This window comes from Festucalex cinctus, chromosome 16 (assembly GCF_051991245.1).
Source record: "Festucalex cinctus isolate MCC-2025b chromosome 16, RoL_Fcin_1.0, whole genome shotgun sequence".
Classification (NCBI taxonomy): domain Eukaryota; kingdom Metazoa; phylum Chordata; class Actinopteri; order Syngnathiformes; family Syngnathidae; genus Festucalex; species Festucalex cinctus.
Window position 1 is genome coordinate 6,441,474 of NC_135426.1, and position 23,684 is coordinate 6,465,157.

Sequence of the window (23,684 nt, forward strand, 5' to 3'; positions counted from 1 at the left end):
TAAGATTGAAAATTAAAGTTAATGAACGACGATATCAAATGTATGATTTTTTTTTAAAGTTATATAAGTTAACTTATCAAGACAGTAATAACCAAAAAGACAGAACAACTGTTTGTCAGTTATTTTCAGTGAGTAAACTTTTGCTACCATGCACTTTAAACAAGCTTATGTATATTTTAGTAAAGTTACAAAGGCTCTTTTAAAGAATGGAAAGGCCGCCTCATCTTATTGTCATAACAATACTAATTGTGCGCGCTGGTCACCCGGTAAGGGCCACTTCCTAAATCTCCATGAGAAGAAGACCCCCCTCTCGGTAAGCATGCCGGTGGGGAACCCAAAAGGTTTATGCTAATTAGCTCCTCAAGGAGGAGTTGGTGAAGGGGGGTGTGGAGGTGAAGACCGAGCTGCGGAGCCATTTTGTACTCATTTGAAACCACGCAGGCCTGGAGTGCAGTGCGCGCCGTGGATCCACTGACACCATGGATACGCAGCGTCTATCTCCACCTTAAAACTTCCCAACATGAAGAGTCGCGCGCGACGCCGGGAGCGGGAGAGCCGCCTCGGATGAGTTTGCCCGCACTTGACTGGGATTTGTCATGCTTCCAAGCATGGTGCTGTGGAGCGCGTGGATAATTTGGGTTTGCGTCCTGCTCAACGCGCCTCCCGCGGCGTGCGTGGAGCTTCACCTCACGGAGTCGTTACCACCCGGGACCGTCTTGGCGAACCTCTCCGTCGGACTGGGCTGGACGCACAAACTTGACAGGCTTTTATCGCCTGAATTCACACGGAGTCTTTTCCAAGTAGAGAAGTACAGTGGAGTTGTCGGGCTGTCTCGAACTGTGGAGTGTGCGCGCACGCGTTGGAACCCCGCGCCCGTGCACTTCAGAAGCACCTCATTGACTTCTGGAGATGTGATCCAAACGCGTTTGAACGTGTTCGTCCACGGACAGAACTGTTTCATCAAATACAGGAGAAGGACGTTTCAAAGCAAGCCTGACATCCACATTAAGCACAATTTAAAATTGGAGGAAACTTCATGTCTCCATGCAGGTGATTTGCTGTTCAATGTTGTAGAACTTTTGCCTTCTTTAACAAGGAGCGACACCTTTTTGGACACAATGTGCGTTGGAAGAAATTTAGCAGCACTGTTTAGACATGGAGCTTTGTTTCTAGCTGATGACTTGTGTTCTGAGAGCATTAGAGCGCAGCCTGAAGTGGATTTGGAATGTCCCCTGCACACCTCTGAAGGCAGCCGGCTGAGCCTGCAGCTCACGTTGCGGTTCGGAAAAGTGCCTAAACATGGATCGCTGTCGGAAAACCTTAATGGAAATGCTGGTGAGTCGACCCGAAGAGGTAAGAGGCAGGTGAACGCGTCACCGCAGTTCCAGCTCCCCAACTACCAAGTGTCTGTGCCTGAAAATGAGCCAGCCGGGACCCGGGTCATCACTCTCAAAGCCACTGACCCAGATGATGGTGAGGCAGGGAGGCTGAAGTACAGCATGGAAGCCTTGTTTGACAGCAGGTCCAATGACTTTTTCACAATCGACTCCCAGACAGGCAGCATCACAACGATTCAGGCATTGGACAGAGAGGTCAAAGAAACTCATGTTTTTAAAGTAACTGTTACTGATAACGGCACGCCGAGAAGATACGCTACTTCTTACTTGACTGTCACTGTGAGTGACACCAACGATCACAGCCCTGTGTTTGAGCAGACAGAGTACAAAGTTAATATTCGGGAGAATGTAGAAGTGGGTTTTGAAGTGATGACCATCCGCGCCAATGACGAGGATGCACCCCCCAATGCTAACATGGTCTATAAAATTGTTAACGGTGACGGCATCAATTCCGTCTTTGAGATCGACCCTCGAAACGGCCTGGTGAGAATTCGCGAGCGGCCCGACAGGGAGACCAGGGCACAGTACCAGCTGACCGTCGAGGCGGACGACCAGGGCAAAGAGCCGGGTCCCCGCCGGGCCTCCGCCACCGTCCACATCACTATCGAGGACGAGAATGACAACTACCCTCAATTCAGCGAGAAGAGGTATGTTGTGCAGATCCAAGAGAACGTAGCCATCAACACCAAAGTCATCCAAGTAGAGGCGACGGACAAAGATGAGGGGAACAACGCTAAAGTCCATTATAGCATCATCAGCGGAAATGTTAAAGGTCAGTTCTACATTCATTCTCCAACTGGCGTGATTGACGTTATCAACCCTCTGGACTATGAGATGGTTCGTGAGTATAATCTGAGGATTAAAGCGCAGGATGGTGGCAGGCCTCCGCTGATTAACGGCACTGGGATGGTGGTCGTGCAAGTAGTGGACGTGAATGACAATGCCCCCATGTTTGTCAGTACACCTTTCCAGGCAACTGTTTTGGAGAACGTTGCTGTCGGCTACTCCGTCATTCACATTCAAGCAATCGATGGCGATTCGGGGGAGAACGCCCGGCTGGAATATCGGCTAACAGACACAATTCCTGGTTTTCCGTTCACCATTAACAACAGCACCGGGTGGATTACAGTAAGTGAAGAGCTGGACCGGGAGACCACTGAGTTCTACAGCTTCGGGGTGGAAGCGAGGGATCACGGCTTTCCTGTGATGTCGTCCTCGGCCAGCGTCACCATCACAGTACTAGATGTTAATGATAATGTGCCCACGTTCACAGAGAAAGTCTACTCGCTGAAGATCAACGAGGACGCCGTCGTGGGGACAAGCGTGCTCACGGTGACTGCTCTTGATCGGGATGTCAACAGTGTGGTGACCTATCAGATCTCCAGCGGCAACACCAGGAACCGCTTCGCCATCACGAGCCAGAGCGGTGGTGGTCTCATCACTCTCGCCCTCCCCCTGGACTACAAACAGGAGCGCCAGTATGTGTTGACAGTCACGGCCAGCGATGGAACCCGGTCGGACTCTGCACAGGTATTCATTAATGTGACAGACGCAAACACGCATCGGCCTGTCTTCCAAAGCGCCAACTACCAAGTGATGCTCAGCGAGGAGCAACCAGTGGGGTCCACAGTGGTGATGATTAGTGCGACAGATGAAGACACGGGAGAAAACTCGCGCATCACATACATTATGGAGGACAGTGTTCCGCAGTTTAAAATCGACCCAGACACCGGCGCCATCACAACCCAAATGGAGATTGATTACGAAGACCAGGCTTCCTTCACGCTGGCCATCATCGCTAAAGACAATGGCATCCCTCAGAAATCAGACACCACCTACGTGGAGATTATCATCCTGGATGCTAACGATAATGCTCCTCAGTTCCTTCGAGACATGTACCAGGGGAGCGTGTTTGAAGATGCGCCTATATACACCAGCGTCCTCCAGATTTCTGCTTCTGATAGAGATTCTGGTTCAAATGGCAGACTGAGCTATACGTTCCAGGGTGGTGATGACGGTGATGGGGATTTCTTCATTGAGCAGTATTCTGGTATTATCAGAACTGCTCGCAAACTAGACCGGGAGCACGTTCCTGTTTATGACCTCAAGGCCTTTGCTGTGGACAGGGGGGTTCCGCCTTTAAGAGCAGCTGTTCCCATACACGTGGTAGTTCACGACATAAATGACAATGCTCCAGTGTTTGAAAGGGATGAGCTTTTCATCGAAGTAGAGGAAAACATTCCCGTCGGGTCCGTTGTGGCTCGGATTACCGCAAAGGATCTCGATGAGGGCACAAATGCTCAGATAATGTACCAAATAGTTGAAGGGAACTTTCCAGAGATTTTCGAGCTGGACATTTTCAACGGCGACCTCGTTTCCCTCATTGACTTCGACTATGAGACCAAAACGGAGTATGTCATTGTGGTACAGGCCACCTCAGCGCCGCTCGTCAGCCGGGCCACCGTACACATTCGCCTGAAGGACATGAATGACAACCTGCCGGTGCTGAGGGACTTTGACATCATTTTCAACAACTACATTACCAACAAGTCCAACAGTTTCCCATCTGGAATAATCGGGAGAGTACCGGCTCATGACCCGGATGTGTCGGATAAGTTGCAATACACGTTTGAATCTGGAAACGAGCTCAATCTGCTCTTGCTAAATGAGGACACGGGAGATCTGCGACTCAACAAGGCCCTGGATAATGACAGACCACTGGAGGCACCTATGATCATTTCTGTCACAGGTAAGGCACCTTTTTAATAATGCGAAGCTCATTGCGAGTTAAACAATGTTAAATGTGTTTTGAAGGTGAGGGTCTGAGTCAATTCAGAATTGTGCTAACTGATACAGTGGCAGGTTTTTGTTGTCATGACAGTATAGGCCATTCAAGGAAGTGTGCTGCAGGCTCTTTTTGTGATCCGGTTCAGCTGCTTTTGCGCCATTTGGGTGATGAGTGTATTGTGTGAAGGTAGATGGTTAAGGTAATAAAATGTGCTATTTGGAGGACTTCCACATTGCTGCTTTGTTGTTGCAGTCATAGTTTCTTGTTCAGCTTTGAGTGTGCAAGTTCTGGCTCTGAGCCTTGGGGTAAATTGTGTTTTTCTGTTCCAGAAGCAGACTTTGTGCTTGTAGAGTTAAAGATTAGACATATGCAAACATGTGGACATCCCCACCTCATCCAGCAGGGTGAGGGCTTCATTGTTGGCAAGCACACACAAGCAAGAGTTGCAAGTGTCATTAATCAGGCAGTCAGACGGGATCAATCTAATACCCTGATAGAATAAACTAGCCAGTCATCTCCTGACAGCTGCTTGCTCAACCTCCTTTGTCTTTCTTTATGTTAACCCCCCAAACCCGCTCTCTGTAAAAGTGGGCAAACAGCCCAACCCAGCTCGATCTCTTCTACTCTTGTCATCTATTTCCTCCCAAAGCTGAGCAATGCCAGCATGGGAAACATTCTGTAAGGAATACAAATTGCCTTCTTTTAGCCAAAGGGGCTAACTTACACTCAGTCTTAGGGTCCTGTTTGGTCGTGATTCTGGTCAGAAAACTGTTTGCAAAAAGTATTAAGAACTGAGACAAAGGTAGTGGTTTAATGCCCACATCAGGTGGTGGAAGTCTTTCTCCTTGTTCTAAGCAGCGGTGTTGTTTTGCGAAGTGACTTAGCTCCCCATCTTTGTTTCAAACAAAAGACGGACTGTCCTTTTTATTACTCTTAAAGACAACCCACAGAAGATCTAGGGGAGGGTGAAGGAGGGTATTGCGTGGCTGACCTCAATAGTTCCATACCCCCCTCCACTTGATTCAAAGCGTCTGCCCTCCTGTTTGTCAATAACAGCTGACAGCCCTTGGTGTATCCGTGACAACAGTGACCTCATGATGGTCCCAAAGGGGGCTTCATTAGTTGTTGCCACTGCTTTTTAGACCACTCTGGGTGAAGGTTTGAAGGTGAGGGTATGGTTTCTTTACTAGGAAATTAATTAGAAAAATGTTACTATTATTATTATTATTATTATTAGAATATATTTTTAAATGGGAATTTTGAAGTAATTTCCAACACCTCTGTCATATGTTCCTATTTGGCTTTTGTTTTGGTGCTCACAAGGCCTGGGAATGTTTCTCCATCCCCCCCTGCAGAATTCCCTGCTATCTCTCCTACACTCGCTGAACACATAGAGCTAGCCGCAACACTGTCCCGTCTGTACTCAAGAGATAGAGCAAACGAGTGGCCCGTTAGCCCAGGCCTGGATGTTGTTTTTTGTTAAAGCCCTTATCTCAGCTTGTCGAATTTCACATTAAAACATTCAAGGGGTTCTGGAAACGATAACTATCTGCCGAGATCTCTTCACTCTAATGCACCTGTTTGTGTCCTTGTGAATAGCCTCTACTTAGTCTGTGATTTTTTTTTTGCAAATAAAGTCAAGCCTGCAGCGTTAAAAAGTGGTAAGACACACAGCTGCTCGATGCCAGCGAGCTATCAGCCAGAACCATTTTCTGAATCCATAATTTACCAGTTTGCTTTATGTGGTTAAAGCGCGAATCATGTATTTTGAAAATCGCATGCACTTTATAGGAGCTCTGTTGCAGGCTATAAAGGTTTGGATGTGGTATACTAAGAAGATTAATGGTGATTGATGCGCTACTACTGTCTTCTGATCTTCTTCTCTATGGCCTTATTGAAAGATGACGCGCTGCTACACGCACCACCTTCCTCTTCATCCCCCACCCCCTCACCATTCTTTTCCCCCCGTGGGGCTTTGGCTGCCATGCATCTGGTTTGCTTCTTAATCCTGTTCAAGGAGTTGCATAGCTCAGCTTTTTTTTATGTTCTCAATGGGCACCCCCCACCACCACCACAATCCCCACTTTCACTCCCAACCTTTCTTTATGTTTGAGTTCCACGAAGACACTATGGCAACATATAATTTTAGCAAATCCCGTTTTTTTTTTTTTGCTGGACAGGCGTGCTATTTTACGTGGTATCTGGAATTGCTGAAATGCTGTGATATGTGAAACAGCTTTATTTGGCACATATTCAGAAACAGAGGATGGCCATTACTAAATGGACGTTCAGCATATTGTCTTTACTGTCTGATTATCAAGAGAAATGTGACTTCCTACCCGGCGAGTGTACACAGACTCATCCCGACACGGGGGCGTCCCACCTGTAAGATCAAAGTGTGACAAGGCCGAGGAATGACCCTGAACTGCTCTGCTCACAACCTCTCACCTCCAACCGATGAATACAGCAGGAGAGGGCCTGCTAATGAGGGGCTGTACAGATTGACTGTAACAGATGTCAAGCCAAACACGACAGAAACCTGTCCGTGAAATCCCTTGGACTTTTTCGGAGAAATTACGTGTAAATGCTGAAGGGCTGACGATGAACTGAAATGCCATGGCATTAGTTGAAATGCAGAATGTGACATTTGAATTTGGAATAGATTGAATTTGTCAATAAATATGGAAGACTGAATGAGGTAAATCTATAAAAGGTTGGTTGATTTTGAGAATGTGGTAGTAAAATTGTACAAATGTCATGAATCCTGTAGTTCCGTTTGTATCTTGAATGAGCTGAACATTTTGAAGTTGGAATGTTTTCAATCAACAGAATGTCCAATGTATTTCTACATTTCATTTTGAATGTTCAAACACTCCTGGATAGTTTGCTCATTATTATAGTTGCACCGCATCCAAGTGCATTGTTTGCAGAGGGGAAATGTACGTGTGAAGTGCTGCAGTCCTTCAGAAACACGCTGAGGAAATCCCGTTCATTTTTCAGATGTCACACACACCATTGCCGTCCCCTCCCTTGCCCTTTCAGTCTCAATGTTCTTTTTCTCATTCTCTCTCTCACGTATTGCTCTTTGCTCAAAGTGTCTCTTTGTGCGTGGCCACACTGTTGTCCTTCCACGTGGTCGTCGCGGCTAAATCCATCCCGAGTGGCTGTAGAAATGTAATTAGATTACTGTTCTCCCTGCCTTTTGTCTGCATTCTTGTCTGCTCAAACAAGTTCACAAGCTCGATACGCCGCTATCCCCTGTATTTAAAGTGAATGTATTTTGCTCACAAGTCAAATGCATGGGAAGAAAAATGTGTTGTTTGCCTTCAGGCTGTAGGTTTGAAGTGTAAATACTTGAGCTGGTCACTCCGACTCCACTGATGTTAGAATGCTCAATTACAGGCCAGAGATGCTTGTAAAGACCCACAGAGATACTCTTCTGGTAGATGATTGAAATTAGAGCACCGTGAATTGGATGCCTACAATATCTGTGCAAAGATCAAGTGGTCAATAGTAAATCTGTTTGGGGGAGGCTGGCGGCAAGTGGATGTTCCCCAGTGAGGTGTTGTCTCATCATGCTAACACGTTTGTAGTTGGGATTTCAAAGAGTCGCGTTGTTTGTTTGCAAACGTAAAGGCCTTAGGCCAAGGGAGGGAAAGGTGAAGGGTGGGTTAGTGGCCAGTATTCAGGGTTTTGAGACCAGTCTTGTACCTTCATTGGTCTTGAAGATATTGAAATCTTGGCCACCTTTCTTGGTCTTTACCTTCTGTTACAATTTGGATACTACACATCATAAACCATCCTCTGATGTCTGGTCATTTATATCGGTCAGGGTTATCTACACGGACCCCAACAGGTCGTAACCTGAAACATATATTTGCTCTCACTCAAACGACATAGTGCTCTTCTTTGTTTTCGCTCACTGATGATAAAATTTAAAAAGAAAAAAGGCCTGTAAGTGCTTCACGAATGTGACATTGCAAACATGGTGTGATGACTCGCTGTAGGAATGTTAAGTAATGGCAAGGGGAGCAAGGAGGAGCGGGGTGGGGGGGGGGGGGGGGGGACTGTATAGCTGGCTGAATGACAAGTGTGAGAAAAGGAATGATAGCAAGGCAATCCTCTTGGGGATCCTTACATTGAACAGGCTAAATTCATTCACCAAGCATGCGATGATTTTGGAATTGTGGACCCATGTGGATTTTTGTCTCTTCTTTGAACACTCTCCCATTTTGGGCCATGTCTGACTTGATTATATTTCTTCACAATTTTCACATCGGAAATAGTGTTTCATTTCAAATTGTTCCCATTATCAAACCTTTGTTAACCATATAGGCACTCGGCAGTACTGTATACTTTAGATTAACACTCAGTGGGCATCAAAGTATCAACAGAAGTTGACCATTCGTAATGGTGTATTTTCTTCTTCTCTTATGTTCTAATTACACTATGATACTACGAAGCTGGTCCCAACTTTTGGCAATAGGTGTCACACACTGAATTGGTCTTTGGATGTGTTTGTCATCAAATCTGGTCAAATTCCGAGTCTTTCACTCGATGACTAGTGGCATTTGAACGTATCGAGACTCTTTCTTACTAATCTATCCTACTAGAAAAATGTCCTTAAAGAATCTGTGGCTACTACTGCTATTTTAACCCTTCAACTTTGAGCGAGCAGCCATTGCCCCAAGGTAATGAGGTTGTTGTCTGAAAGCACACATGCAGCCGAAAGACTAGCTCACTCACTGATCACTGTTTCTGTGGCAGCTTTTGTAACATTCACTGACTGCTTATTGTTTCTGAATCTCAATTGGCATTGACAGTGTATTTTATTTTGCTGGAATGTCAACCAGTTTAACAGATCAGTAATCTGCCAGATTTTCAATATTGATTACATGTATACACAGAATTAAATATCAAGATGTTTGTACAACAAACAATTATGGCCTGGATGAAAGCTGACACTGTGTAATAACAACATCTTTAATTGGAGCTTTAATGCTGATCCTCTCAAAGTGTTGATTTTGGACTTGACGGAGAGGTTTTATGACAGGTGTACTGCCTGTCAGGCAACATGGTTTTTTTTTCTCTCAGTGGGCTCGCTGATGCTGCTGGTGGTGTTAACTTGATACAGAAAGTAATTCACGAGGAAATATGGAAAAAATATACATGCAATACATCCTAAATAAGCAGTTATCAGTTCTTCTAAGTATTATGTGTAGCTTTTTCACTGTGTATGGGTGGCATTTTTTTTTGTTTTGGATGACTACCCTCTAGGACCTTGTTCAAAAAGTTCATCATTTTTTGAAACCTCTCTCCAAACCTGCAGGCTTCATCTTTTAGTGTCTCGAAATGGAGCTCACATTTAGATGTATTAGGTTCCTCTTTGGATTACTTTGAACTGGACCATCTTTTTACGTAGGCAGCGATGACTCATGTGTGTGCAGACGAGCTGTACTACATAAGATGTTTTTTTGGTCCCAGTCAACCTCAGAACCTCCAATGGCAGCTGGAGCGCGTCTTCGCCCTGCAGTGTTGAGGGCCAAGTTTCACACACGGATCCTTTTGCACCTTTTATCTGGGGCACAAAAAGCACCCAACCCCTCCAAAAATGTCTTCGGTTTCAAGTCTATCAAAGTAGATATGACTTTATCCTCTCACTTTGGAGTTTTTTTTTCTTCTTCTTCTTCTTCATATCACACACAAAAATATCTGGAATTGTATGACCGTAGTCAATGTGCTTTATTTAAATGTCGCAATTCTCCTGACACATTTTGTCAAGGAGCACAAGGAGTCCCCACAATGCTTATCTGTCTGCATGTGATATTTGAAAATAAGATGCCTGCTGCTGTCTGCCATCCGCATCTCTTTATCAAGTTAGCGCCTCGTTCTTTCAAGAGAAAATAGCTTTGCGCTGAGTTTCAGCCAGTCATAAGCCCTGTCATTCTCGTAGTTCCTTAGTGATGAGGCTGTCCAAGTTTGACACCTGATTACACCCAAACACTAGAGACTCACATTTTACTTTGAATGTTATACACTACTATTCATTCTTGTTTGCGGTAGTGCTCCATGTGTAAGAAGTGGCTGTTAAGCCACTTATGTCGCCAACCTAGTAGCTTTGTTTTAAAGGCGTGAAGTGATTGTCCCCGCGTCGAAAGTCACACTTGCTGCAATGGCCTCATAGAATGCTTTCAACATGAGTTTCTATTGCATGGCAATTTCATTATCGTGGGCTTTCAGTAGGACTCCTGAAGTTCACTTTGTATCATTAATACATCTCTACTTCCAAAGTTGTTGTTGTTGTTTTTTTTTGCTAAGAGCACACTGATGTCAGCTCGGTGCAACTCAAGAAGAAGCGAGCTGTTGCGGTTTAGCTTCGGGGCAATGATCACACACGGTTCTTGCCAGTCAGCCGTACGTTATGCCCATCCATTCCTGCACACACTATTCACTCATGCCGTTTTGATCCATGAAGAAGCAAAAGAGCTGCGGGGCTGATGCGTTAAAATGGTCTGTTATTACCAAAGCGATGACAGACTCTCTGGGCACATACCTTCGACACTGGGTAATTGATACGGTCTCTCTCTTATACTCTTTTGTCCTCCTGATCACCATATCATAGCTTATCAAGATTTTTGTTGTTTAATTCTGATGTCAAATAGAAGTTCAGTGCTTAACTTATTCCTTGCTACATCTCCTACTAAATTCTGATGCAATTCTGTATTTGACTAACGATGGCAAATTAAAGGTCCACTATACAACGGTGGCCCAATTCTAATTATATATTGTGCTGTAGACTTATGAATGGTGGATTGAGCCACACACATTGAGGACGCGGCCTCTGTGTATCACCACCCTTCCACCACAGGAATGCCAAGAAACCTCCTTATAATTGGAGTGGCTATAAAACGTGCATGCATGTGCCATCATGCTCGTGGCCATTTGTGCGTTTCTCATACCAGTTTGAGAATTGCCCTGTGGTGATAAATATGCTCTTGCTTCTGTGCATAGTATAGCTGTTTGGTCTTGAAGAGTACTATTTTTCACTGTAAAGGTGGGATGGTGATTTCAGTAGTTTGAGATTATGTCTACCCTGTAATGAACTCTAACAATGGACATATCCAAGCATATTTGTGTTTTTTTTTTTTTTTCCTTTTAGGCCTGTTTCCAGTCAAGGCAAACATAGCAGTTTTTCATTTGTGTAGATTCCCAGTCATCCAGATCATGGTAGTCCGCAAAAGTTGAAACGAGGCAACTGTGGACTCTCCAAAATATTTATTCAGTCCTAAATTCAGTTGTCGGTGTGGTTTTAGGGGAACTCCACAACTAAGGTTAAGAACTGAAGATGCCTTTTGGATTTGAAGTAAATGTCTTCAAGAACCAAGAAGAGTCCAGGTCCCTCAATTCCAACTTTTGCGGAACCCGGTTTGTTTTCTTAAAATCCCTGTTGCCAATCAATTGACCCTATTGTGTAGCCCTTTAGATCTGTGGTAGGGGACCAAAAAAGGTTATATAACTGATTATGACAATGATCAGCTACAAGCCAGCCAGAATTGCAAATGCACAAACACAACAACAACAGAAAGATACTTGAGTCATTCTCCATCATTATTCTTCAGGTTTAAACCATTTAGTAGACTATATTTTCCTTCATAAACAGTGAAAACGTAATGTCCAACACGAACACGTAGCTTCTCTGATGAGGGGTTAGACATGTCATGATGACGACCCCTTCAATATGTTTTTTGAAATATTCCTTTTTTTTTTCTGATGGATGGACTTCAAATGTGGATGACTTTAAACGTGTCTCTTCGGGGGTCGTCTTTGGCGCGTGTATGTGCATGTTTCTTAAGTGGAAAGATTTACCGTTTCTCTGCCCTAATAAATCCCCTTTAAAAGGACGGAGTAAGGATGTGTGATGAAGAAAGATGAGATGACACCAATCACTCTGACAGGGGAAGACACCTGGAACCCATTGCATGCGATGATTGGTTGATAGAGGGAATTCTGATTGTTTTTGTCTTTTAATGTTGAGTTCTGCCCTGCCAGTCAAAAGTTGTGATGCTACGGTTAACTATGTGGTGACAGTAATTACTAACTTAGGTGTGGAACATCACATTTTGTCTGAGGTGCACTCGCAAATTAGTTTTGACAAATTCCTGTCACAATGTAAAGGAAAGTTTTAAAACACTCCAGAATGTACATGGCATCGTAAAATGTTCTTTATATGTTCCACAACGAACATTTGTGTAGTGCAGTTGTGCAATGACACACTTGAAAACTGTAAATTCTGGGTTGAAGAGTCAAGTATGTTATTGTAGCATATGAACATACTGGTGACGTTGTTTGTTCAAGTTGCTGTTACAGTCAACTGAGGTTTACAGACAAGTAGAAGAAAAACAGTTTTCAGGATGTTTTTATGTATTGATGGAGCGTCATAAGCTGCCATTCTACTCCCATCCTGTGGGTGGAGGTAATGTGGAACACCTGTGTAACTAGCGGCGTGGAAACCAAATAAAAAGAGATGGTGAGGAGGGGATTTTTTTTCAGAGAGTGCTGTAGTGAATTGTCAGTTCCTCTCCTCTCTTCTCGTGAGGTTTGAACTGTCTTCTCTCATTTTTGTTGTGTTTACTAGATTTCAAACAGGTAAACCTGATATGTAGATTACAAATCAGCTGACAAATAACTGAAAAAAAAAGACGATTTCCCACCACCATTATATCATTAAGCCAGAACATTTGGGCTATTTAAATATTTATTTTGTATTAATATTTAGTTCATGTACAGAGAATATTTGCGTGATGATAGTTTTTTTTTTTTTTCTTCTTTTCTTCTTCTTCTTCTTTTAAGGATTTTTCCTTATACACACATTGGCCCTTATTTGTGCAGGTTTTTTTTTTTTTTTTTTTGCCGTGTCATTTTGATAAGTTACTATATTAGACTAACATCTGGTAGCTTAGCAGACAGCGGCGCACCCTGCCGTGTTTTTCCCGACTCTTTATCACGCCGGGTTCTCACCAGAAGTGTCACGGAGCACAATGCTGACACTTTGGTGACCCCTACAGATAAAGACCCCGGCTGACGAGATGACCACTGCTTCTCTGATAAAATGAGGGAGCATTGGCAATTTAAGGCAAGGAGGAAAGGAAAAGAAGTGGGGGGGTTCTATTTTTCCCTCACAATCCCTTTTTTTCACCCCCCACTCGACTTCAAAGAATCTCCCAGTGAGTGGGAATTATTCCCCTCCACTCAAGCGTGCCGCAGTTCTCTCCTCCACTTTACCTTTTCAACACCCCCATCACAACTGCATGATGCATTGGGGGGGTATGACTTGTAACAGATTGGCCGTGAGTTCGATTCCCGCTGTGACATCTGTGTTTGCGTCAAAACTCTTGGCTCATAAGCACGGACCCGCGATTAAATCAATGCATTTTTTTCCCCACTTGACCGGCTGCCCTGCTGCTAACTTACTTAATGACTGAATGGATGACTGTCTGACTCATGTTTGCGCGATTTACCAGCTGGCTCACTGCAACCAAACAGCTGACAGCATGAACTTATATCATGTTGTCTACGGTATGTTGTACAACATGAGGTCCAGGTCACCTTGCAAGTCTAAAACCTCGGAAATCCCTATTGTAAACATCACTTGTTTACTTTTTGCTTTTGCAGTTGGTAGAATGCATGCAAGTTCATTTAGTATTGGGCTGAACATTTAATCAAATTTAAATTGGCATTGCAATCACTTATTAAATTGAAAAGAAAAACCTATATATATGTAATTTAGGGGTGCACAAGTGTGCATTTGTGTGCTTTCTAGCAGAAGCCTGACAAGAAATATAAGACAAGGAAATACTAAAGGACCTTTTGTAACTTGTTGCATCCCCTACATGCACACCGTTTAAATTGAAATATTATGTTATAATGCATTTTTAGGCTTTCTCTGTCCAATTACAAAGGGCAACTTAGTTCAGTTGATTACAAAACGTGCACAAACCTTATCTCGTGGCAACTAGCATCACATCACTCCATACGAAACATGGAGTGGGATTGGGATACAGTTCGCCAAACTGGTGACTCATTGTCTAGTGCATTGTGAAGAGCTACACATATTACAACAGTGACATGGTGGTTTTACAAGGCAACATGGGCTGGCCTGATCTTGTTCACCACTATGAATCACTACAAAGAGAACGCCGTTGAGAATACTTTTTTTTTTTTTTTAAATCATCAATGCCACGTTCTTATAATTGTTAGCCTTCACTTTTCTCCTGACAACTGAAAATATCCAGAAGCGTCCAGGGATGATGAATGAGGAGTTATGACTTTTGCTGCCTTTAGGAGAAGTCTGGTGTTGTTTTCCTGCACTTGGTCTAGCTGTGGATGAAATGTAGTATAGCAGATAAGTATGGTAATTGTCCAGTATCATGACAACTCTGTCACGATACTTATTACAGAATACACGTTTGTCTATCAGTATTAATGTTATGTGTTAGTATATTTTATAGAGATAGACCAATAGCATTTTAGCCAATAATAATTTTCAGTAAAAAAAACTAAAAATAAATAAGAATAAAATTAAATGGAAATTTAACAAGTAAATACCATAGCGTTCTCCCATATATATATATATATATTATATATATATATATATATATTTTTTTTCAGAATTTAAAAATAACTGCATTAGACTTAGACGACTTTATTGATCCCTTTGGGATGGCTCCCTCTGGGAAATTTACATTTCCAGCAGCAATAAGAACAGCTAATAAAATAAAAAAAGAAAAATTCAATCAATCAATAAATAAGGTTATTACACCGGACATTGAATTAATAATAATAATACTAATACTACTACTACTACTACTACTAATAATAATAATAATAATAATAATAATAATAATAATAATAATAATAATAAATTCAATCAATATATAAGGTTAAACTTAAACTTAGTTTTAATGTTAAACAAAAACAAATGGTTCAGAAGGATTTCCAGGGTCAGCAGCATCGCTTATAAAGTTAACTGAAACTTTAAATAGTTCCCTGAGATGAAATGGTTTTAGATTTACGTTATATCGCCCGTCAGATTTAAAAAAAAGGCCGATTACCGATATTCGTCAAAATGCCCAGTATCAGCCTATTATCAGTCTATCCCTAATATTTTACTTTCCCCCTCATATTGTAGTATTTTTCATAATATATTGGTATTATATAATATTTTATATTAATATTTTATTAATTTATTAATTATACAGTTTTTCAGCATTCATGTAAACCGCTGTTGGTTACTGCAGGTTTGCAGGAAAGTAGCTACATTTGTTTTCAGTGTTTGATATTAATGACATTGGGGGTGGGACTTAATAAGTTTTTCTTCCTCCCACTCCTTTTCAGGCTAGGTTTGGAAAAAATTGTCTAGTAAAATTGATATATTGTTGATGTTGACTACTGACTGAAATAAATGAACAAATTAAATGAATGAATGACTGAAATGAATATACAAAATATTAAGTGCCCTACTAATAGCCTTGTTTTAAATCCTTAACATAATCTTTTAATTTTCACAGAACATATCTTTGTATTGCCACTTCCCAGCTACCAACAGTTAACCTGATGAGATCCATTCAGCAGGTGTCTGCGGGGGTGTCGCAAGGGTCAGTGTCTCCTCAGCTTTGTCCAAGCAAAACAAGTTGAGGAGTTGCTCGACTTTCTATTTAACCGCATTTCGACACGTCTGACCGTTTCCCATGGCGACAACCCCCCCTTCATCCCAACTCTATTCCGCCTCCTTCCCAGCGCTTTGTTGGCCGGAGCCAATGGCGTGCCGGTTGGTAACCAGGCACCCTATTTATCAGTAACCAGCACCAACAATAACGGTAAGCAGACACCTCCTTGGAGAGGAACGGACAGAGAGCTGGAATGAAGGGTGGAGGTAGAAAACCAAAAAACAAAGAAATTATTATGACGCTCAAGTTTTGCTCATGAATCAGTCACATTTTGAGTAAGGGAAGAGGGAAAAAATCCAGCAGGCAGTGGCAGACTAGATCTGGTGTCAGTGTAATGGATCCAAGACTGCGATTAGCCCATTCATGGCTGGGTGGCTCTTAAGAGAGCAACACAGTTCAACCTGGGAGGGAACTTTTGATCATGGCGCCCCCCACCCCTCTTCCCACCTCCAAATCTACTTTATTTGTCAGCTTATCGAACAAGATCGGGGTTGTGTTCGATTAAAGCATTTGTATTGCAGCGTGTACTTGCGTGTCAGCGTGGCGATTTAGCTCGGCTGTGTTTGACAAATTTTTGATTAGGCGTTTCAGTCTCTGCATTGTTTGCATGTGTTCTTGGTTATAGTTGAGCGGTCGCCTTCCTCTGCAGGGCAGGAAGGAACATTTGACTCTTCACCTCGCTATAATGTGATGCAAAAAAAGGACTTTGGAATGACATGATAATCCTATTCAGTTGACCACACACAAACATACACTGTGGCTCAACACATTGAAGTTATTAAAAAAAAAATCTTTGGAAAAAAAAAAACGTAAACTACCTTCAGTTCAACAAATGAAGTTTTTGAATGTTTAAATTTTCTTAGCTTTGCTAACACACTCCTAGGGGGAAAAAATCTTATAATAGATATTAAAAAAATATATATTTAAAGTTAAATGTTCTGTAAATTACAAACTATTGCATAAAATACAAAATATTTTTTCTTAATGATTTGGATTAAAAAACAAGGGATTTTTTTTCATTGGACAGAGGCAATTAAAAATTGAAATGGAAATTTTTGTCTTGTAGTTTACCATGAAGTGTGACATTTTTCACACTTGTCACTAAAATTGTTCTCTCAATTACACAATAAACCAAGAATTTTTCTTTTTTTAAAGTAAATAAAGTAAATGTAGATTTTCACAAAATTTCAATAGCCCATTCCCCTGTAATTGCACGATAAGATGCCAATAGTGGCTTAAACCTAATTCCCTTTTAACATATTCAGGTAATGGTCAGGGGGATTTTGGATTTGTGCTGAACTAACAATTTATTGGGGAGTGGTCTCCGTTCCAATTAATTAGCCGTAACAATTCACAAACACAACAGTGTGGTCAGGTGTAGAGCTGAACATTAAAAGAAAAAATTATAATAATAATCTAATGCCCCCCCCGACCCCCACCTATCAATATTGCGATTAAGATTTTCTATAATATGTGATTTATTTTTTTTCAAGGTCCTATTCCCATGCATTTTTTTAAATAATAAATACAGTAATCTGCATTACAATACAGTAAACATTAGATTTATTACGCATACATATTTTTAAATAGTTGAACTATTTTTAATAGTTTTACAGGTTGATCTTGCTTTTAAAATCAAACCATGAATTGAAAAAACACCCATATAACAACCAAATATTTTCCTGAATGGTAGACATTAAATTTCAAGAGGTGAGAACAGAGCTAGAACACCTGCAAACCACAGCTTTTGAACCCTTAATAAGAGGAAGCTAGCGGGAGTTAAGGTGATTAGTCAGCACGGGACTGAAGTGAAGTGAACGAAGGCGGCAAAGTCGATCAACTAAGTGGATGTAGTAGGAGAGATCACGGCACCTGTGATCGAGTGCTGCTCGATACTTTTGTCACTGTTAGGCTTCATATTGTGCAGCCCAGTGGGTGGAATGATGCCTTCAAGGATTATAGTACTCATACTGCTCATTTGTCTCAGTAAGAACAGTGCTGCCATTCTGCTAACGTGGACATTCGAGCCAGGTCGGATCTGGGCCTTATTGCTCCCGACTCGAGCACTCCGCTTTTAAGTGCGGCTTGTCTACGACTTGTGAGGGGCCATTCAGCTCGGAGTCGTTATCGCGGAAGCAGCGGGGTGCCGAATTCAAGCGCGCGTCAAGTGAAAGGTTAAAGGCTTGGCTGGGTACGGCATGAACCGCCCGAGTCCTTCCTTTGGTACATCAGTATGATTACTTGGGTATTAATTGCGACGAGGTCAGAGTTATGTCAAAGCTTTCATGAAATGATTGTAGCACTTATTGTCAGAGGAAATGGGTTGTTGAGTGTAGGAATAATTGTATCTATGTTATCATCCATTTGCTGCAATGAAGAATTGCTTCTGCTTGCAATGAAGAATGCTTTGCGCTGCTCCACACTCACATTCACATAGCCTAGCTATATGCTATCTTAACAGAAGATGACTCAAGAAGCGCAAGAACCAGAATATCTAACGCAACAGAATGGTTAGAGTCAGTCTGCTGAGTTTTCTGTTGAGAAATGATTGCAAACTTGACCACACATGTACTCAGCAATCTTCCACTCACATGCACAACACACATAGACAAACAAGTGCACTGTGTTCCAACTATGTTTTGCATTTACATTATTAGGGTTGGGACACCTATGGAACAAGGGGCGTGGGAACCAAATAAAAAGAGAGGGTGAGGAGCGGATTTTGTCAGTGAGTGCACTAGTGAATTGTATCATTCAGTTCCTATCCTCTCTCCTTGTGAGCTTTGAACTGAGTGTCTTCTCTCCTTTTTGTTGTGTTTAATAATGGTCAAACAGGTAAACCTGACATTGAGCCTGAACTAGTGGTTCGAAAGCTTTTTCTATGTGCCGCACCCTTCAACTACAAAAGTAACATGTCATTTGAAACTTTATCAAGTTGTAGGCACCCCTCTGGTCCTTTTACCTAAACAAGTGGTTCTTAAGCATTTCGAAACGCCACACCCCTATGAAATGTTTGCTCTCCTATAATGTACGTGCAGTCACATTTGAAGATGTTTTAAAATGTTTCATCTTTAGCCAAAATGAGTGTTTCCACTTCTCTAACTTTTCTCTGTCGCACCCCAAATAAACTTTAAAAATAAATTTATAAACATGTGTGCACCTATGTTGTTTTCTAAAACGAGTGGTCCTCAAACTTTTCTATGCGCCACATTCCTATTAAATATAATGCAATCCCACCTGTTCCTCTTATCCGGACTATCCTTACCGACTTAATCAACGCTTTGTGCGGCTCACGACATTGGCGAGTAGAGAAAAAAAAATGAAGGGACGTGGGTGTTCTTTTTGCCCCCCCAACCGCTGCTGAAGAGTTGCAGGTGTTGAAGGGGAAATTGGACTGTAACAGCTGAATGTGCAGGCATGCTGATATACGGTCACACATGCAGCAGACATAATTCTTCCACTGGAATACGCAGACGCAACCTCCCACTTGTTCTCTATGACCATTTGATTTCACATTCTCACGTCTGGAGTGTTCACCATGTGAGATGAGAGGAGATTCCCCCCAGCTACACTCGCACATCAGCAATCTTGTCGACAGAGGTCGTGCAGCCCGATGGTGGCTTTTTTTTTTAGATTACGCGAAGCGCAAGCGCTCTTGTGCTGTGCGGTTGTGCAAAGTGTTTGTAGCTGGCCTCCTATGTCTACGTTATATTCTGTCTTTCTTTCTGTTAACCTGCCGTGCATTCCTGCGGTTAATGATCCTCTCTCAGTTGACACATGGTCGTGTTTAAAGTCAATAACCTGATGAAGGTTACAGTGGCTTGTTACTTGCGCCCAAGTTAAGAGTCCAATATTTAGCCTTAATCGGTGTTTTCTCGGTGTTGAAATGAAGAGATTAATTCAGTCAAGTGTAACTATAGCAAAACATTATCAAGTGCTGTTGTCACTATTATCTGCTGGTAACTGTAGCGGTTTGATGGATTTTCATGTAGGTGGTACCCCAAATTAACTGCTTTCGTACCCTTAATATTTGACTTAGATATTTTAGTTTTAATCTTAGAAAAGGTATCTACTATCTAGTTAAAACAATGTTTTAATACCCATTTCAAGAGGAAAACTCAAAAGATTAATTTAGTGAAGCGCAACTGTAGTGAAGAAATTAGAAGTGTTTTTGTATTATTATTATTATTATTATTCCATCCATCCATCCATCCATCCATTTTCTAGACCGCTTACTCCTCACAAGGGTCGTGGGGGGTGCTGGAGCCTATCTCAGCTGGCTTTAGGCAGTAGGCGGGGTACACCCTGGACTGGATGCCAGCCAATTGCAGTATTATTATTATTATTATTATTATTATTATTATTATTATTATTATTATTATTATTATTATTATTATTTTATTTTTATTTATTTTTTTGATTCATTATCATGATGTTTTCATCAGTAGTGGTAGTCTAACGTGTCTCTGATTGGTCATCTGTAGGGAAATATCCTGCCTGTGATTGGCTGCAAGCAGTTTGTTTTGATTTAAATGTTTCCATTGCAAGCGAGGGGTGAACGTCGCCGGCTGCTTTGAGGCATTTAAGACACCTGAAACAGGAAGTTCCTGCTCGCTGCTTCAAAACACTTAACTGCTGTAAAAGAGTTGGTGCAGAGATTTATTTTATTTTTTCCCTTCCTTAATGCATTGACGTTAAAGTTTCCTGCTTTTAGAATGGCAGGACCTCTTTACTGTATTTCATATTTTTGGCTCTCATTTACCATTGTCTTTCAGAGTGATAAATGTCAACAGTTAATCATACATAGTACGTGTGCGTGTCTGCTAGTAAATTATGCACAAATGTGTGAAGAAAAAGTGTTTCTCATTGGTGGGCTGCTGTCAACCTGCTACATGGACAACTGTTTGCTTTTTTTTTTTTTTTTTTTTTTTTTTTTTTTTTCCTGTTGTTACTTTACAGGCCATCCTGCTCGCTAACTGAACAAACACTTTTGTTGATTTTGCACTGCAGAGTGACCACCAGTGTTGTGTGTGTGTGCGCGTGTAGTCATTTTGGACATGGCGGTTGTATTTTTTCTGGTGGGACTTGGTGTGAACAGTTAAAGAACTATATGGAATGTCACAGATTTTCACCTGTGCGTGTGCAACATACTCGTATGGCTCGTGTTGACCGGGGGGGTTCGCTATTCAAATTTATGTGACGGTCAAACATGCAGGGAATGTGTTATGTATAGAAATTGAACGCGTGCACATGCTGTCACTCACAAACAGCTGCTGCAAAGTGTGTGTCCACATGGGCTTATTGTGTGTTTTTGTCTGCCTGTGTGTGACCATGAACTGCATCATGCAGATGTTTCTAATACTGTTATGCAGGTTCCCTTCCTTATTTTTGAATGATTTGAAACTGTCCCAGCAGTCAACAGGTTTTTCCATGGCGTCGGCAAACGACACACCCGTCGGTTCCACGGTTCAGCCCATCCTTTCTGCATGTGTGTGTTATGCCGTGTTAAGCAGCTGGTGGGCTCTAGAAATAGCGCAGGTGGGCCCCCCCGGAATGAGAGAAGAACCATCTACTTAACACGTAACAATTAACTTTCATGTGTCGCTGCTTTTTTTGTTTGACATGACCTATCCATCACCCGATTGAGGATAAATAAAGAGTTATTTTGTTTGGAAGTATTTAAAAAATAATATTCAGGTTACTTGGTCAATGGGTTCTAAGTTCAATTTTCAAAAACAAGCCAAAACACAATTTTAAATTCAATCCAATGTGCTGTTTTAATTTCACTATCTTGCAAAGTCTAACACAGTAGGAGTGCTGAAAACTGTCCCCTCTATGCCACACTGCAAATCAATAAAAAAAAATAAAATAAAAAAATAAAGATAAAAATTTCAAGGCAGCTACTTTGAATTGTAAGTTGGTCATTGAAAGGAATACTTGACTCATTGAGCTATTTTTACCAGTTAAAAGTTAATATTTTGTCTACAGTTAATGTGGTAACTTCATTATTTTCCATGTACAATTAATACCTTTAAAAAGTATTTTTTTCTACTTGCTATCGCCTGATGATGACATCACCTGTGCTGAGGAAGTAGGTAACGGCGAATCGTGGCTCAGTTTACTGACCAAACCCAGAAAACAGGTGAGCCTTGATTGACCGTTACCTACTGCTTGACTCCAATGCACCACAGCTGGAAGACACACACACACACACACACACACTCAGCGGGCTGGGCCCGCAGGCCTGACAACTTCCCTCAGCACAGGTGATGTCATCAGGCGACAGCAAGTAGAAAAATTACGTTTTAAAGTATTAATTGAACATGAAAAATAATGAAGTTACCGCATTAATTATAGAAAAAATATTAACTTTTTTTTACTGCTGAAAATGGCTCAATGAGTCAAGCTTCCCTTTAAAGTGTTTGCTTTTGTGACAGTTGGATTTCACGCATTTTGGAACACAGAATTAAGAGTTTAAAGAAAAGCTGTCCCTTGCAATGTGCACATCAATGAGTAAATATACCGTTTTTTTGACTCCCGATACCGATTCCGATACCCAGCTTTGCAGTATCGGCCGATACCGATACCATACCGATACTTAAGATTTTTTTTTTTCCTCAACATGAAAAAGCTATCCTGCCATTGGTTCAGAGCATTCAAGGGCCAATATGATATCTTAGATCGGCATGCAGTGAACATGTCACTTATCAGTGAATGTCGTGCACGAGCAAGACACAAGATGCTGCACCCAAAGTCCTATATTAGCGTTGAAATTAATGGTATCGGCATGTTACTTGTGAGTACTCACCGATACCCATACCACTGTTTTAATGCAGTATCGACACATCTGCCGATACCAGTATCGGTATCGGAACAACGCTAGTTTAAATGCGGTTGTATATAATATATGAGTAAAAAATAATCCATCCATCCATTTTCTTGACCGCTTATTCCTCACAAGGGTCGCGGGGGGTGCTGGCGCCTATCTCAGCTGGCTCTGGGCAGTAGGCGGGGGACACCCTGGACTGGTTGCCAGACAATCGCAGGGCACACAGAGACGAACAACCATCCACACTCACACGCACACCTAGGGACAATTCGGAGTGCCCAATTAACCTGCCATGCATGTCTTTGGAATGTGGGAGGAGACCGGAGTACCCGGAGAAGACCCACGCGGGCACGGGGAGAACATGCAAACTCCACCCAGGAAGGTCGGAGCCTGGACTCGAACCGGAGTCCTCAGAACTGGGAGGTGGACGTGCTAACCACTCGCCCACCGTGCCGTCCTGAGTAAAAAATAATATAATATAATAATGAGCAATAATATGGGTAAAAACAAACACGCAAATTGTTTTGGAGCGACCATCTTGCTTGCTTTGTTGCAAACCTCACCGTGACTCCCTCACCATAGCGCCACCTGTTGCTCCGGCATGCACTCAACAGCTTCCAAATACATTTACGTGTTGACAGATTTTTTTTTCCCTCATCAACAGAGGTTTCATCCAGACCAGAAAACTGCTTTTCAAAACGTCGGCAAACCTCAGCCTCATCAGTGTGATCCATTTCATGCCGCCTCTGCCACCTGTTGTCAGTTTTGTCACCAAGCTCTTGTGCAGCATTTAGCCTTTTGGTAACCCTCCATAGGCACCATAACATCACAAGGCAAGGCAAGGCAAGTTTATTTGTATAGCACATTTCATACACAAGGCAACTCAATGTGCTTTACACGAGGAAAGACAACACATAAGCATCAAGAAACAGTAGTTAACATTC

At 42.1% G+C, this 23,684-nt stretch overlaps 1 protein-coding gene across 6 annotated transcripts in view; it reads left to right on the plus strand.

Moving 5' to 3' along the window:
• Window positions 1–443: 443 nt before the first annotated feature.
• The window catches only part of celsr1a (cadherin EGF LAG seven-pass G-type receptor 1a), a 72,594-nt gene continuing 49,353 nt past the window's right edge, over window positions 444–23,684 (plus strand). For all 6 annotated transcript variants that reach the window (XM_077500650.1, XM_077500649.1, XM_077500651.1 and 3 more), the window contains exon 1: window positions 444–4,146. In XM_077500650.1, the coding sequence (XP_077356776.1) occupies window positions 597–4,146 (3,550 nt within the window). In that variant the 5' untranslated portion in view covers window positions 444–596. The remainder of the gene's footprint in view (window positions 4,147–23,684) is intronic.